This window comes from Anolis sagrei, chromosome X, assembly GCF_037176765.1.
Source record: "Anolis sagrei isolate rAnoSag1 chromosome X, rAnoSag1.mat, whole genome shotgun sequence".
In the NCBI taxonomy this organism is placed as follows: Eukaryota; Metazoa; Chordata; class Lepidosauria; order Squamata; family Dactyloidae; genus Anolis; species Anolis sagrei.
In genome coordinates this window covers 31626948-31645108 of record NC_090034.1, presented here as the reverse complement: position 1 = coordinate 31645108, position 18161 = coordinate 31626948, and the positions used below count along the sequence as shown (strand labels likewise).

General features: G+C 39.9%; 1 protein-coding gene across 2 annotated transcripts; it reads right to left on the bottom strand.

Annotated features, from left to right (window-relative positions):
- Window positions 1-1800: 1800 nt before the first annotated feature.
- RSRC2 (arginine and serine rich coiled-coil 2) lies at window positions 1801-15896 on the bottom strand. Of its 2 annotated transcripts, none has more exons than XM_067473105.1 (10): window positions 15715-15896; window positions 10483-10636; window positions 10012-10055; window positions 7724-7933; window positions 6015-6158; window positions 5733-5855; window positions 5288-5367; window positions 4672-4904; window positions 3951-4040; window positions 1801-2430 (listed from the first exon to the last, which is right to left on the bottom strand). In XM_067473105.1, the coding sequence occupies exons 2-10, from the start codon at window positions 10558-10560 to the stop codon at window positions 2248-2250; spliced, it is 1185 nt and encodes a 394-aa protein (XP_067329206.1). In that variant the 5' UTR covers window positions 10561-10636; window positions 15715-15896; the 3' UTR covers window positions 1801-2247. The 2 variants fall into 2 exon arrangements, with proteins under 2 accessions (XP_067329206.1, XP_060641996.1); XM_060786013.2 differs by having other exon boundaries at window positions 7724-7911; window positions 15715-15895.
- Window positions 15897-18161: the final 2265 nt, after the last annotated feature.

The window sequence follows — 18161 nt, the reverse complement described above, 5'->3', positions numbered from 1 at the left end:
TTTTGTAATCTTTTTACCTGTATAATCTTCTTTTGAAAGAATTTTAACAAATCTCTCTTCCAGTAGGCCTACCCAGTCAGTCCATTTTTAACTACGAATTTTAAACTCATCTCCTGTGTTTAACCTTTCTACTATGTATTTTCAATATATATGTATTTTATATATTGTCTTTTATATGTTTTATAATATGTTTTTAACTGTATTGTGTCCTGCCTCAAGCCTAAAGGAGAGTCAGGTAAGAAAAATGATTATTTAATAGTGATTTATCTCACTGTTTTAACTGTGTTGTGCCCCGCCTTGAGCCTCATGGAGAGGCAAGTAAGAAATACCTTATTATTCAACATCAAGCTACAACTCCCAGGACCCCATCGCATTGAGTCAGGGCAGCTAAAGTGGTGCTCAACTGCACTGGTTTGACAGTGTAGATGCTCCCTATGTTGTGAGGCATGATCTTCTTAAAACAAGAAGATAAGGAATTAAATTAAAAATGACATTTTGTACATTTTTGATCGGGACCAACAATTGACTGCTTCATCTTTGTCAAAGCTATAAAGACATTCGCTTTGAAGGCGTTTTGCTCTCAATGTGTGTATGGTGCCGGGGTTTGAGTGCTGGACTTGTGGAGACCCGGGTTCAAATTCCCTTTGTCACAGAAAGCCCAAAGCCCCTCAACCAAAGAGGGAGAAGAGAGGCAAGAAATCACAAAGAGGCTAATGTTGGTACATCAAGGTAGGAACAATTATCAACTTCTTCTACATCATGTGGCTGCAGGGCTCATTGGCACCTGGCAAGTACTGCTTTCCACGGCCATACTTCGTACTAACCATCATGACCACCCAATTCTGGCAATGCCTATGTGTCTCCAGTGTATGAGGCTCTCCTTTTTGGCATTGTGGTGCAAAATAAAATGACCTAAAATGCACAAAGCGCAAGGACCATTGTTAGCCACAGCTGATTGCAGCCAAGACACTAGGTAGCTCTGCTTTTTTCTGACTTATGGCGGATTCTAGTTGTTGGGATGGGACTCATACAGCAGGGCTTAAACCGTGGGCAAACTGGGCAGGATGTGTAGCCACTGCTTTAAATAAAAGGCCCCACTGTGGTTCAATGTATTTGTGACCGCAGCTGGAGCCATGTCAGTGGATACTATAAGAATATACTACTTATGAGTAAATTCCACTGAAGTCCCTGGGCTTTAGTTCTTCATTTTGTACTTTTTCCATACTCTGCCTGCCTTTCCACAACCCCGTTCGCTGATTGTACATGAAAGCTGAAAACATAAACCTGACCTTCAGGTCTGCTGCTTTTCACTGTGTGAAAATTTTCACATTACTACATTGTGTTTTGAAAAGCATATTTTATGGACTGTTTCAAGAATGTAACTTGGGGAAGAAACAGTCCCAAAATGAAATCACAACAGGTTCAGGCTCTAAATACTGTTTAAAATAATGTATTATTATTGCTGCTGTTCTTGTTAACTGGCCTTTCCTAACGGCTCAGCATTCACAATTGCAGTGTTGCTTACAGAGAAGACACCACTCACTTCTACAAAACCCAAATACTCTCAAAAGACAGGTATCCCAAAAGAATCTTTGAACTTGAGGAAAAGACTGTACAAAGTTGGTGGGAGATTTAATATAAATTTCAGAACAACTGCACTAAAACTCACCAACACAGAGATGGGACTGATTTCATTCTTTGCTGCAGTTTATGTCGTAGTGAGTTGCTTGCTAATGTTAACATGAAATCCAAGTATGTCCTACAAAAGTAAGCTCTCAAGCACTGAGCATAAAACAATACTATGAGAAAAGAAAACATTTTTATTAACCAGGTTTGCTCTGCATTATGTACTCACTTGGCCCAGTCTGCTGGAGTTAACACTTACACATTATGTTTTTATGTTTCAAAAAGTTGAAAAGAACTGTACAGGATTAAAGTACAAAAGTACACAAGACGGTGGACACAAAATATCCATGGATGAGTTGACCTCTTACCTGTTCTGTCTCAAAAGCAGAGAATGACACGTGTCCTAGAGTTCTGTCAAGTATAATGGATGTGAGTATAACCCGATTACAACACAGAACAGCAGTTATCACTTATCTGATATTTACAATAAAATGTAATGTCAATAAATTAAAGTCGATGCAACACCCATGCAAGCTAGGAGGCTAGCTTTCGGTGACAAAGGTGACTCCAACAGCTGAGTCGAGGGTTTGATAAAGTCCCAGGATTTAAGCTCGTAATCGCTCAAACAGCATCCATCCCTCTCATTGAAGATGTAAAGCCCAATCCCATGCCTCTTTGGGTGTGCGTTTGTGACCTTGCCATTTCATACTGTGCATCTAGGTTTCTGAAAACTTCTTCCTGCTGCTTCAAAGTCTTATAGCTTTCTTCATCAACTGAACTACTGCCACTAGCTTCCTCTTCGCTCTAGAATAAAAACATTTCATACAAAAGGATAATTAATAGAGAACCCCCCTTATACTCCATTAGGGTGCAAATGCTAACATCATTAGGTTCAGGGATATGCATGAAGTGTAACATTTAAGTTTCAGGAAGAACCTTCATAACATTTCTCATTTAAAAATGAATATAATAATCACTACCCTGTCCCCCCCACCCCACCTGAAAATAAGACCTAATAATCAGACAATAACCCCTAGGACAGTGGTTCTCAACCTGGGGTCCCCAGATGTTTTTGGCCTACAACTCCCAGAAATCCCAGCCAGTTTATCAGCTGTTAGGATTTCTGGGAGTTGTAGGCCAAAAACATCTGGAGACCCCAGGTTGAGAACCACTGCCCTAGTATGACTTTTTAGGATATCAAATCCTGAAATATAAGCCCTACCCCCAAAGTAAGCCCCAGTTAAGATCGTTACATATTATAGCGTTCCAGAAGAAAATGACATGACTGTATTTGAAAAAATTCATATTGTTGTACATGAAAAAATAAATAAAGACATCCTCTGAAAATAAGCCCTAATGCCTCTTTTGGAGCAAAAATTAATATAAGACCTGGTCTTATTTTGGGAAAAATATAGTATTTGTATCCCGTTTCCTCTTTTAAAAAAAAGAGACTCAAAGCAGCTCACATAAAACCAATTCAATATAAGTTAAAACTTTATAAATACAAAACATGAAAACAGAATTAAACATTCAGTATTAAAAATAAACAATTAAAACAGATCTACAAATACAAGTTGCACCCAATGCAACAAAATCTGTTAGTGGGACTAACTAATTCCAGCCTGCCATTTCTCAGATCCACTCTGAGGCAATGGAAGAAGATTGGTACAGAGGAAAAAGAAGCAGAAGTTCCACCATATGAATTGGATTCTGGACTCCGATTTTTAGTAGGCGTATGTTAATCAATTGCTTTAACCATTGTTTTAATATTTTTAATGTACTGCTGATTGTTTTATGATGATGACACCGTATGGTGCTTTTGTGAGGCCGTCCTGAGTCCCCCCTCGGGGGTGAGAAGGGTGGGGTATAAATATAGGAAATAAATAATAACGCAAGCTGGATTACATGATTTTGGGTGTGTCCTGCCATTTTAAAGTAACAGTTCTGCTTTTCCCATTCAGTCAACCTGTAGTCTCCTTACTTCAATGCTATGACTTTGAAATCAGGTTGAACTATTGTTCATCATAGTGGACACCTATCTAATATGTAAAACTGGGATAAGCAACTCTCCAGATATGGGGTTGCAGTCCCCGCCAGCTAATAGTGAAGGCTGGTGGGGGTCACCATCCAACACTATCTGGAAGCCAACATTCTATATTCTTGCAGTAAACTGTTCTGAGCGCAGAGCCCAAGGTTACATACCAGTTTAAAGAAATCTCAGTGAACAATGTCTTGTCCATCATGCTGAACTACTTCTACAAACTTGCTTAACCAGAATTCACCAATTCAGCACGACTTTATATATATGCTTCAAACTCACATACCTTTATCCCCATTAGTTTTCTAAATTTGACATTTTGGTCCTTATTTCCAAAGTTCAGCTTCTCCCAGATCTCTGCAGATTGGGACTTATCCTAGGAAAATGAAAAACAAGTATAAATACAAACACATAAATAACTAAATTCAGGCTACAGGTTTGCTAAAGGCAGAGAGAACATACCAGCATGCACCAAGAGTGGAACCATGTCGAATCATGCACTCTATGAAGTCAACATCTTGCTCTTTTAACTCCAGCTCTCCTAAAACTTTATTTTATTTTACTTATTATGTTTATGTATACCCTACTTTTTCTCTCTAAAAAGAGACTTAATGTGTCTTTCAGTAAAACCAATACTACACCATTTAAAACCTAAGAATATACTAATGCTAAAATATAATTAAATATTAGCAACTCAGGGGCAGTTGTGGTTTTTAGTTTTTTAATGTTTTTATGGATTTTAACTGATTTTTTATTTTTAATGTTTGCATATTTTACATTGTATTGAAATGCTTTTAATGTAAGCTGCTTTGAGTCTTCTTGGAGTGGAGAGAAAAAGCAGAGTATAAATAAGCATAATAATAACAGTATTAAAAATAAACAGTTAAAACCCTTCACCCAGCCCCACCTCATCTTCTTATAGCAACACAATTTAGTGCTGATATTCAAAATTATTTACTTGCACGTCATCTTAGGAGCAAAAGTATGAGACAAATATGGTGAAATACCCCTTCTTTTTTGCCTTGCCACAGCATCTTCCGCTTCTTTTCCTGTTCAGCAAACTTCATGGGATTCACAGCTGCCGGATTGTAATAACTGGGTACTGCTATTCCTGTCTCGGCCAAGGTCTTTGCTTGCAGAGCTGCCATTTGAGCTGCCATCGCAATCTGAGGAGTGACTTGGGTCCCAGAAGCCAAAAGAGCTGCCACATTGATGACAGAGCCTCCAGTGGCAGCTGCCGCTGAAAAGAACAGTCCAGTGTTATGTATGTTTTCAGACCTTTTATGTTCTAAATAAACATAACAAGTACAATCTTTAATATATTCTTCATGAATAGTAGTAAAATCTAGTCAGAAGGAATAACTATTTCATCAGGCAACTTCTACATTCGTCTCTATTGACCTGTCTCTGGTGGAGGAACTATTTTTAGGTACCCAGTACAAAATTTTTTGAAACCAGAATAGAAAAAAAGTTGTACTGCTTTCCTGTTTAAAAGTTTGTCGCAGCTAAAATAAAACACATGACGCCGTTTTTACATTTTCTTTTTTAAGTCACACACTCAAAGCAATGAAAGCTTCTGGCTACTATTTATTCTGACACAGCAGTTTACGAAAATAGAATTACCCGCAGCCATTTCTTGTTGTTTCTGTTTTTCAACCAGCTCTTTCTCTCTCTGTTCTTGCAGTTTTTTAGCTCTTTCCAGCCTAGAAGTGATACAAGAGTGAGTTAAAAGTGATTTTCACTTTTCCTCACATAGCAGAGATTCTCTTTTCTTTTAAACAGCCAGAACATAATCTCTGAAGGATTTAAAATGCATCACTCCCAAGGGTTTTGTTTTCTGGAGTCTCCAGTGTTCATTATTACATTTGACTTCCTGGGTGCAAATGTAAATGGATTTGCTAGAAGAATGATTCCAGTAAGATATTATATTCAAGAATTTTTCTACACAAGTTTTACAGATATTCAAGTTGGTTGGGGGAATAAATTTATTATGACCCCCCTCCTTAAAGGCTGAACACAGTATTTCAAAGTTCCTAGCTTCTCTATACTTGAAAAAGAAGTCTAGCACCTTCTGGCCAACGCTTCCTGTGCATCCATTGCTGTATTTCGGCCCCTAAAAGGTGGGGGGCTCGGGGTTCTGCTATGACTTCTGCTGAATCTTCGGGGTTTCTCGGGTCTCTTCTTCCTCTCCCTGCAAGTGACCAAAGAATTCTCACATAATTATATTACGGATTATAAACTGACCTTAAATGCACATATTACTTAATTACTTAAATTGACATATTACTTTACCTGATTTTACTCGCCCTATCGTTAATACTTTATATAAAGAGAACGGGCTTGAACATACCTGCTTCTACTCCGTGTTCTGCTCCTGCTGCGGCTTCTATGCCTGTGTCTAGATCTTGATCTAGAACGCGATCTCACACGTCGCTTTTTCTCTCTGCTCCGGGATCGAGACTTTTTTCTCTCACGGCTTCTGCTGCGATGACGCCTGAAATCACATCCCAAATTCCTGGTAATATTCCCTAGCTTTTCTATATAATATCAAGCAACATACGAGGATAGCTATGCATTTTTACTATTTAAGAAAGCACAAGTATCCACAAGATCGGCTTTCAACTTGTATACAACCAATCTTCATCGAAAACACATTAGCAGCCTGAATGCTGCTCAAGAGGTTGAGTTCAGGGGATTCATGTTCAACCTAATTGAGAAATCATTCCTACCTTTATTTTCTAAATCTGTATTATTTAAGAACTGTCGATGGTGAAGGAGTCGCATCCACAGAAGGTTCCAGGGGGTGAGCTTTCACCTAGTCTCACCGAAGTTGCCTACTTTTGCTCAGCGAACAGCTAAGGCTAAGACTTGGGGGGGGGGGGGGGATCTGCAGAACCTGTGAGCCATATGAGATGTCACTGACTGTTGGAAATAGTGCCAGGGTTGAATGGCTCAACTGAAAAAGAATCTTGTATCTTGTCATTCCGATTGGAATGTAGGGTGTTAAACCCAATAATAGTGGATTGCTCCTTCAGCCATTCCAGAATTAACCTACATGCTACTCAATTTAAGAATCTAATAGGAGGGTTATAGTACAGGAAGTCTAAACTTGGGGGGTGGGAGAGAAGGGCCATGGTAATGCAGGCACTCTGCTCATCTGTAACAAAAAATACAATATTCCATTGCATAATAGTTGCCACTGTATAATAGTCACACCCTATTTTCGGGTGGCAAAACTGGCATCTTTCTGTTCCTTGCTTAATAGTCGCTATTTGGGGTTGGTTTCCCCTTCCTTCTTTCTCTGAAGGCAAAGCAGTCTAAAAACTATGAAATTGTGGTCTCTAAAACTCTGTTCTTCCCCCCTTCCTCCAAAGAGCTCCAGTTCAGATTTTGTAGACTGCTTTGCCTTCAGAGAAAGAAGGGAGGAATGAAGGGGGAATCTTTCCTCCTCCTTTCTTGGAGACAAGGCAGTCTACAAAAACAAACAGAAAGGGGGCTGTTTGTTGGAGGTTGAATCATTACTCCCTCCTGTCTCAGAGATAAGGCAGTTCACTTAAAAAAACAAACCAGAAACTGGAGATTCAAAGGCAGATGTGTTTTCACTGCGTAATAGTCGCCCCCCAAAAAAGGATCAAAAGTGTGACTATTATGCAACAAAATACAGAAGTTAAAGCATTTACCACAAGTATGGATAGCTACATCAAACCATTCAGAAGAGCATGCTGGTATTTCCCTGCTACTGCAGCAATGCTACAAGCAGATATACTAGAGCAAATATTTAGAATAAGTGTATATGTACACTGTCATATACACTCAAGACTGCTGATTTATGGCAACTCCATGAACTATATGCAGGTTTTTTTTTCCAGGAGCACGGCATTAAACACTCAAGAAGCACATTTTCTGAGTACCAAACAAAACCAGTTCCAACATTTTGCAAATGTGCAGCGCATATACTTTATGAGCAGCATAAATAGCTATGAGTATCCTGGGGTGTTTTTTTGTGGGTTTTTTTTTTTTTGAAGTGGCACTGATTTTTTAAAAACTGCAATACTCTACCTCTCACGAGACCGAGACCTTGAATGACTCCGTCCCCTTGAGGATTTCTTCTCCTTACGCTTATGGCGATCCTCTCCATTTTCAGAAGTGCTCAGGCTCTCTCTCCCTTTGTCAGAAGAGTGCTCTTTGTCATTATGGTCTTCTGATTTGTGCTTCTTGGACTTCTCTTTGGACCCATGTCTTCTTGCCTGTTTTAAGAAGAAGTTGGTTCTTTCAGGAAAATAGTGCAACAAAGAGAGTTAGTATGGGCATCAGCAGATAAAGAATGATATGTTGTGATGCAACATTAGTAACCTTAGAAAAGCGTGGCCCAGTCGGCTGTGATGGTTTTAACACCACCATCTACCCAATGTTGCAGAGACACACAATCATTCCTCCTCCCACCATTCCCTCCCCATTCAATGGACATTTCTTGGTACAAGGTAATAACATTTCATGCCACAAGCAATTTTACAGCACTAAAGAGAAGAATGGCCTTTCTAATATTTGGTTAACTCAAGCATAGTGACAAAAGCTTTGCACTGCAGATATCCATTATGAGATCTTGTTGGATCCTGTAGCAGTTTGATTTTTTCTTTTGGTCATTACAATTTTTACCAAAATGTTATTGGAAATTCTCTGTAGTTTCACTAAGCACTTGTATTTCTACATTAAAAACCTTAAAGAGCTTTACTCACTTGGGAGCAAAATCCCAAAGTAGTGCCCAGTTATATAAATAAGAAATAAAGTAAATCCAGGGAGTTTCATATAATAATCCATTTCTTCCAGGAATAGCTAATTGCATTAAAAGTCAATACTACATGTATTTACAACCTGTTAACTCACTGCTGAAGACAGCTGGGCTTGTAATGGTTGTGTCCCTTTCCTACTCTAAGATGAGCAAGTGTTGAGCTACTAGACAGACTAGTTGGATGAGTTTCGTATTCAAGTAGATTCTATCATCAAATAGATCCATTCTGACTTTTTCAAGCACTTCAATAACCACTGGAGAAAGATTATTAGAATGTCACTGTAAAATAAAGAGTGCAAAGTGTCTGCTCATTAGATATACAAAATGGGACAAATCCACAAACATGGAATGAACCCCCCTGCAAAGCAGAGATGATGAATGAAATAGCTGTGGTGGGTCCATCTCCACATTTGGGCAATGCCCAAATTCTCCTGCCCTTCTTCTTTTCAAGCACTATAAAATTAGGAGAATGGTCAAGAGCCAATACATCATTTAAACACAAAAACTGTTTATAAACACTACAGATTAAGAATCATAAAGACCCGTACTAAAGATTTTGCATCAAACATCCACCATAATTTATACTTAATACCATCAGTTACTCCCAATGAATTAAAACTCTAAAATAGGCAGACCTTGTTTCTATATTTCAGATGGAAAATACCCTTATGTAAACATAATGCAGTAGTCTTCTAAACATACACTTTGTATTAAAAACCACCATTACATCCCATAACTGATTTGCTTTTAAGGGAAATATGAGTTTGAAGGACTAATAGTTACCTTATCGTGAAGTAGGCTTATAATTTTGCTATCTGAGTCTGGAGCGTCTTCAGTTCAGTCTCTTCGCGCATTAGCACGCTGAGTATGATTTATTATAGAAATGTTATCATGTGATCTAAACAATATAGTCAATTTCACAAATACTCTCCTACGTTTTTAACAGAGCTTCCATCAGGAAAAGGGAAGAAAAGACCCTGGCCACAAGTTAAGAAATTTCTCTCTCATCTAAGGCTTTCTTTCCAACAGAACTTGGCTGACCTTCTGGCTTCTGCTGACGCTTGTCCGCTGGCATAACCATTATACTGGAGGCAACTGACTTACCTAGCAATGTTACCACTACTGCTGCCTCGTCTCCTTCCCCTTTCTTTGCTTTAAGACTACTTTCGCTCTTACGAAGTCTGCACTATCCCCCACAGGAAAACTTTTAAAAACTGAAAAAACACCTAAATAAGCTGAAGTAAGATAGGAAAAGAAAGTATGTAAACTCTTGAGAAGTTAACGGAAGCTCTGTGAAAATAAAATCTCTCAATCCTATTTTTCCAAAGAAATGTTTCCTGTGACTGTTTCCATATTTAATCTCTGAATGAAATAGTCATATTACCTTTTGGTCATATTGATGGCTTCAATCATGCTTCACACTCCAAGCACATTTTTTCTGAATTTACAATTTTGGTACTTACCCTTTAGATAATTACACATTAAGATTTATACATGCTATGACACATTTAAAAGTAAGTCTTGCACAATTACCCAAGCACTACAAAGTATTAATTACCTCTTTGCTTCTGCTCCGGCTTCTGTATTTTTTCCCATCGTTATCTAAGGAGAGAAACAGTCAAACATCAAAAAAGAGCTACACGAAAACTATTGTTTCTTCACATACGTTCCTGATTTAACTACTTAATTTTATATTTAAATTAAAAGCATGACTTGTAAGACCCTGATTGAGATCTTTCCCCATAACCTATTCCTTTTCCATTCACCTCTCAAATCTTTGACGTTGAAATATAATTTCCTGAGAGGTTCTGCATTTGAAAAAGCTGAGTTATCTGGAACATACAAATCTGAAGGTATCTGAGTTAATTCAAAGGCTCTTGTTTATTTGGATCTATACTGATTTACAGTGAGACTGACTACCAAGTAAACTGGCTACAGCATGAATTACTGAACTTCACAAAACTAAACATCAATCTAGTAAATACAGTATTCTTTAAAGGAAACTATTCACTATCAGAGACAGCCATACCTGACTTCCGCTTTCTTTCTCTTGATCGTGAACGTGACCTCGAATAATGTTTTGAAGGTCTAGGAGAACTGGATGCATCTGAGCGTTCTTTTTTCTTCTCTCTATCAGGGGATGATTTCTCAGGAGCTACTGTCTCTCGCTCTGAATCACTAGCCTATGTTAAACAAATCTGTTTTAATATTATGCAACAGAGCGGCTACTGATTTACTGAGTGCTGCCATGTAAGACATACCTGTTTCGACAGGCTTTTAATGTTTGATATTGTTGTTTTTAAATTGTTTTAAATTGCTTTTAAATTTTGTTAGATTTTAGCTATTCTTGTAAGCCGCTCCGAGCCCCAGGAGAGTAACAGCATATAAGTTTAAATAATAAATAAATAAAATGTTCTAATTATTCCCAGAGTATTTTGTTATTATAGCCCATAAAATTATTTCAAACAAAATGTGTTCATATATGGAGCGTTAAAACTATATATTCCAATAACACAGATATTTAAACAGTTATTCCACTAGCAGTGAGCCCTGCCCACAACCACAGAAAAACAGCATGCTATAATAACCTTGTTTCAACACTGTGACACTGTTTTCTATTGCAAAATAGTTGGACTAGCAATTGTTTCAGTCTCTGGATGTAGTGCCTTTACTTACAAGATCCTGAAAAAAGTACTTGTTACATTGCATTCATGAATTCCTAATTGGTTCAACAAGACATTAAAGAAATCCTTCTTTTTCTTCTAGAAATTTAGAGTCACTTCACTACAAAAACTTAAAACAGATAGACCTACCCTTGATCTGTTTTCCATCTGATCCCCCAAAAGTACTTCACACACAAATATCTGTACTGTTAAAGGCAGGTATCAATGTAACCTTCCCCAACTTGGTACCCGATGTGGTGTGGACCCAACTAGGCTGGGAATTAGACAAATGTTTGCTGGAGATGGTGAGAATTGTAGCAAAACATCTGGAGGACACCAGATTGGTAAGGCTGCTAATACATCACACATACATATTTTACAGCAGCCAAGATGAGAAGTTCAAACTGGAGAATTAAGGATTTTATTACATTCATAGTAACCGTTTAGCCTTCATTCATACCCATCCACCTTATCTTAACCATGTTTTCAGAAACTAGATTTCCTTCATCAATCGAACATATGAGGCTGTGTATACCACAACAATATAACTTTATGATAGTGATATGGTATATGCACCACCATAAGAAGTTTATGAACTATAAAGTATCATCAAGTTATGAAGTATAAGGTAACCTCTTAAAATTCCATGTGATCTCACATGACATCCTGCTGTTCCCACCTATGAAGTAGTTTAAGAAGCACTGCTCTAAAACACTGTAGGATTTGTGTCAGGTGCAATGGAGAGATGGAAAAATTGGTGACACTGACTTCTCCGTTATTCTTGGAAGCTGTGTTCCACACTTATCACTTTCAAGGTTACATGAAGAAAATTTTGTAATCCTGTATAAAAGTAGTTGTAATTTACACTTCAATGCAAAGAACTGAGCTGCAATTGTAAGAACTTTAAAAAAATCATTGGATTAGGACAAGCAAAGGGCCATGGGGAGGGTAACCAAATGGCCTTCAGATGTTTGACATCCTGTGCCACACCTACCCTTCTAACACTGGTTGTGTGTGGTTTATGTAAATTCATTTCAGAAATTTAAAATCAAAGCTGGTTATATTGCTGGGTAAAGCCTTTAGTATCATCTGAGTAAGAAAAACTTTGGGTGACTCTTGATCATGCTCACATCCACATCTTTTCAAAATGTTGCAGGCTGCACCTTAATATTTGTGAGACACAAAAACAAAAGTTTCATACAGAGTCACAGACAAAAATAAGGGATTGGATTAGATGGCTCTTGTGGTCTTTTCCAACTGTATAATTCTAATATAAGAAATGTGCACGATATTAAAGACTCATACTAAACTATTGCCATGAATGGTCAAAGGCTTCAGAAGCACCCCAAGACCCACCTCTGAAGCTGAATGCAAACAAGCTAACTTCAGAAATAGTTACTCAAAAGAAAGTCCCAAAGTGTTTACAGGATATGGAGTAATGGCATTTAAATGCTTAGCTTAGCAATATACTTCACTGAATGCAGTGGAATCCTGCTACTTACTAAACATGACAGCATCAAGATGTCAGTGCCGAACTACGCCATCAGACCTGTACAGATCTGAAGTGCGTACTTTTCATATTTTGAAACTGCTGTCTTCATTCCACTCCTCTAAAGTTAAAAGAAGACTTCCTGAAAAGTAGCAATAGAGCTACCTAGAAATGCAATTTTGGACTAGAATAGTCATTTGTAATATACTAACTCTTGAAACTGGAAATATTCATGGGAGGGGAGGAAGATTCTTTTCTTTCAGAGGATCTGTTTTGCAACTCTTATGAGAATGTTGAAAAAGAAGTCCTGTCAAGTATTTTCCCTTGTGCAGAACAAGGGAAACATGCAGCCTTCAGATGTTTATATAAGACAACATTTGGAAATAACTCCTGTAAATGCCGTCGCCATTTATAAATAAAAAAAATCCAAGATGCCTGCACTGTGATCCTAAGAGAAGCATAAAAGAGTTTAATTTTCATATTAATTTCTGCTGGCCTTCTAGTAAACTGTAATCTAACAGTTTTGAGTTTCCTTGTGTAGAAAAAAGTAGGGTATGAATAAACATAATAATAATTACAAGAATACTCCCTTGCTTGTAAAAGCCTAAGTTAACATCCACTGACCAACTGAAATTAATAGTTTACTACTAATAATCACACAGGGTCGCTTTTAAAGGTATTTATGCTTTTGTGCAAAAATGTTGTTGAGCTTCACCTCCCAGCTTTCCTCAACATTGCCTTAGGTGGCTTAGGCGGCTGCAAGTTGCAATTCAACAATACTCATAGGCTACCCAGCCCTGGTTTGAGTCAACATGAGAACGTTCGCTCTACAGTAAGATATCAAATAAAGGCATTGACTATACAAACTAAACTAGAAAATGAAGCTGCGCATTTTATGTTGGGACAAAAGTTCAGAACTCAGAAGCAAATGCTGAATCTATTCCCATTACCACTTCCGTAGGGTCTTCTCTCCCCACTTTCTCTCCAATTTTTCCAAAATATACATTTTATATCCATCCCTCAACATGTTATCTGCTTTCTTTATATTTTTAAATTATTTATTTAATTAACAAAGTTATGGTGTGCATGTCCAGGTAAAAATTCACGATTTGAAGTCACGATTCCCGGTTAAATTACACACAAAGAAATCCCACTGAATAAAAGAACATTATTCTTTGCACAAAGAACTGAATTATACTGGTGTCAAATTGAATTAAATGGCATCACAAGATTCTAGATTGATCTCTAAAGGTACTCTCCTCTTTCCATATTTATAGACTATTTAATAAAGTTATGGAGTGCAGGTATATGGAAGATTCCATAATTTTAAGTCATGATGCCTGGTTAAATTCCCCACAAACAAACCCCAACAAATAAAAGGACCTTATTCTTAGCAAGAAGAAATGAATTAAATGGATATAGTACTGAATTCAATAGCACCACAATGTTCTATATCCCATCTCACAAGGGATTCTCCCTTTCCCTTACTTAAAAAGTATTTAAATAAAGTCATAGCTTTCACATCAGTGGAAGATTCCACTATTTTAAATCACGTTTCCCTGTTGAATTTCCCACAAACAAATCCTGGCAAATAAAAGGGGACTTATTCTTAGCAAGAATCACAAATATTAGGGGGGGGGGGGAGAATACACAAAGAGCTTTTTAAAAGCCATTTCAAAACCACGGCTCAGGAGCTTCCTATCTAGGAAAAAAGTGTCAAAGAGGAAACACCTTCCAGGATCCTTCCAAACAGCCATATAACCCAGAATGTCAAGGCAGATAATCCACAACATTTGCTTTGAACAGGGACCCCTTTCACATAGCTGAATACAATCCCACACTGCCTGCTTTGAACTGGAATATATGGCTGCATGGACTAAGTTCAAAGCAGATATTGTGATGTTCTCTGACTTTATATTCTGGGTTATATGGCTGTGTGAAAGGACCCTGGGTTATCTGAGTCCACACTGCCATATAACCCAGTTCAAAACAGATGTGGGATTTTATACAGCTGTGTGGAAGGGGCCCAAGTTTACACTGTGGTATTTTAATTATTATTTCTTATCCGCCTCTTCTGGGGGCGGGGCAGGTCAACATAATGAAAAACACATCATAATAAGAAGCTTGCGGTAAAAAAGGGATGAGGACATTTCTGCAAAATGTTGCTGAACTTCACCTCTGAGGGCCCTTCCACACAGCCCTATATTCCAGAATATCAAGACAGAAAACCCCACGTTATCTGAGTGTGGATTTAGATAACCCAGTTCAAAGGCAGATATTGTGGGATTTTCTGCCTTGATATTCTGGAAAATAGGGCTGTGTGGAAGGGCCCTGAATCTTTGTTGGGTATCTGAACACATCATGCGTTTCAAGTGGGTGATGTGTTTTAACCGCGAGAGGTGGGGAACCAATAAAATGTATCATTATGGCTATGATATTCTATGATCAGCCCCCTCAAAAGGCAGCCTGAAGGGGGAAGATAGGGGGCCCTTTCACACAGCCATTTAACCCAGAATATCAAGGCTGAAATCCCATATGATCTGCTTTGAACTGGAGCCCCTTCCACACAGCTGATCAAAATCCCACATTATCTGCTTTGAACTGGAATATATGGCAGTGTAGATTCAGATAACCCTGTTCAAAGCAAATATTGTGGAATTTTCTGCCTTGATATTCTGGGTTATATGGCTGTGTGGAAGGGCCCTGGGTTATCCCAGTCCACACTGCCATATATTCCAGTTCAAAGCAGATAATATGCGTCTTTCTTCAGTTGTGTGGAAGGGGCCAGGGAGGGCATCAAAGGGCTACGAAGGAACCTGCCTTCCTTCCTCCCTCCGTTGAAACCTCTTTCCTCCCTGAGGGAGCCGACTAGGCCCAGAAGCCTTCCCTCAACGTTCCCTTTGGAGAAAATCAAAAGGCAAATTGACGGAAGAGGGGCTGCGAAACTTCCAGAAGGCGCCGCTTCTCTTCGCCGGGACCAACATGGCGCCTGAGGGGCGAAGGGAGGCGGGCGCCATCTTGCCTCGCGCCTTCACCCGAACCCCGTTCTTTTCAAAAATCCCCCAAAAAGCGCCCCCTTCCCGTTTGAAAAGGCTTAGGAGACGCTCACCGCCATGTCGAAGTGAATGGGAAAGGAGGCGGGGGGGCCGTGGTCCCTCCTCCGCCAACAGCACAGGCTTCGGAGGCTGGCGCGTCACCTCAGCGTCCTCACGGCTCCGGCTCTTGTCAGCGAGTGAGCAGCAACGCTGCCGCTCTCCCTCGCCAACTGAGGCGAGCGGCCAGCTGGGCCCCGCCCACCAAGTACCCGGATTACGATGGGGGGGGGGAGCGCACTGAACGCCGCCCTTGGGCTACAGTTGGGCTCGGAAGGGACTGCGGAACACAGAGCGGTGAAAAATAGAGTGATGCCAACTAATTGGGAGACGGAGAATGCGAGTTCATTCTAATGAGACTGGGCAACTTGGAAGGCGCTGAACAGACTGCGCTCTGACACCATGAGATGCAGAGCCAACCTTAAGAAATGGGGCTACAAAGTAGAGTCCACAACATACGAGTGTGGAGAAGAGCAAACCACAGACCACCTATTACAGTGCAGCTTGAGCCCTGCCACATGCACAATGGAGGACCTTCTTATAGCAACACTGGAGGCACTCCAAATGGCCAGCTACTGGTCAAAGGACATTTAATAGAATGCCAAGTTTTTAAACGTTGTGTTTTCTCAAATACATTGGTTCACTCCAGATACAAATAATAAATAAATATTCTAGTAAATTACTACTTGCGTATCTGAAATGCATTCTATTTATTTAATTATTTATTTAGGCTAATTTTTTAATCCTGTCTTTCCCCACTCAAGGACCCAAGGCAGCTAACAGCATTTATAACATCTAGGAGTGAGCATATGACACCTATCCTAAAGTCACTCCACTAGCTGCCAATAAGTTTCCAATCAAAATACAAGATATTGGTTTTGACCTTTAAAGCCCTACATGGTTTGGGTCCAGATTTCTCGTGTACTATCTGCCCAGCACACTTCAGTCTTCTGGGGGGCATCTGCTCCAACCAGCCAGAACCCGACTGGCAACCGCCATCCAGAGTGAAGACGAACTCACAGACCTCCGCCTTCAAGCTAATCTGAAATGCAGCAGGGAGTTTTGCAGTTCCTGAAAAGTATGGACTGGATGAAGACACAGGGACTGTAGCTCCAGCAGCAACCTTAACACAGGGACTTTCCTTTTTTCCTACTAAGCTCACAGTGTAACAACCCCCTCCCCCCATAAAAACTATCCTTCTTTCAACTTTCTCTCTCTCTGGAGTGATACTTTGTGTCCTTTACTGACTCTAACTTTTCTAGCCATATGAACCTTTCCTCTCCGGAACTGCAGAACTCTGCTGGCTCACCCAGGATGCTCCCGCAGTGTCCCGGGGAGGCCGAAACCGTGCCTTTGAACCACGGTTACGGAAACCCACCGGGTCCCCATATCCGCAGATCAACCGATCGACTCCAAACCAGTGCCATATTTTTCCTGGGCTAATTCTAAGACTAACTGCTATCTTACTTTCTGCTGAACAGACCCCTGCGCCCTGGGAACCCACCTTTTGTGTTAAAACCTCATGTGGGGACCAGCAGGCTTCTCTCCATGGCTCCACACAGCAATGATGTTCGCACCTCCATTTAATGCGCATTGCCTCCAACCTAGAAGCCTGTCAACCCCAGAGGAGTCCCTTGTGGTCACCCCCTGGGACCTCCGACCCCTGGCAGGCCAGTCTGACCCTTAATTAATCAGATCTCTAGTATTCCCCGTCTTTTGTGAATGGACCCCGGCCACTCAGTGCTCCCATAGATTCCCATAGAGGTGACGCGCCAGCCTCTGGTGGCGCAGTGGGTTATACCCCTGTGCCGGCAGGACTGGACTGAAGACCGACAGGTCGCAGGTTTGAATCCGGGGAGAGGTGGATGAGCTCCCTCTATCAGCTCCAGCTCCTCATGCGAGGACATGAGAGAAGCCTCCCACAAGGATGATAAAAATATCAAAAATCATCCAGGCGTCCCCTGGGCAACGTCCTTGCAGACGGCCAATTCTCTCAGACCAGGAGTCACTCCTGGCATGACCAAAAAAAAATAGATTCCCATAAGCCACTATGGACTCTTGGGAGTTCTTATGGACTTTTGTGAACTCAGGAACTTTTATAAACTTTTGCCAGATTTTATGAACTTTTTGAGGACTTTCACAAACATTTATGAACTTTGATGGACTTTGGAAAAGGCTGATATAGGACCCCTCTGACCCTGCATGATTCCCCAATTTCCTTCCTATTAACTCTGTGTATGCTCTCTTGCCCCATCCTTCATTCCCTATGTGTATATATGTCTATATAGGAAACATATGAAGGAAAGCAACCTTTTTCATGAACCAGCAACTCATGGCTCTTGGAGTTTCCAAACTTCCTGAGTCAATAATCGCTTAACAAAGGACTCAACCAGATCCATTTGCATGGACAATAAATAAATTATCTATCTGGACCTCAGAAGGCTGATAGCCAGGTCACCCAGGA

Excerpts from the sequence above, each read along its gene's own strand:
- RSRC2 (XM_060786013.2), bottom strand. Across the intron at positions 7,912-10,011 it reads GCCGGAGCAGAAGCAAAGAG|GCAAGAAGACATGGGTCCAA; the intron begins GTAATTAATACT and ends TTCTTAAAACAG. Across the intron at positions 4,905-5,287 it reads ACAACAAGAAATGGCTGCGG|CGGCAGCTGCCACTGGAGGC; the intron begins GTAATTCTATTT and ends TGTTCTTTTCAG.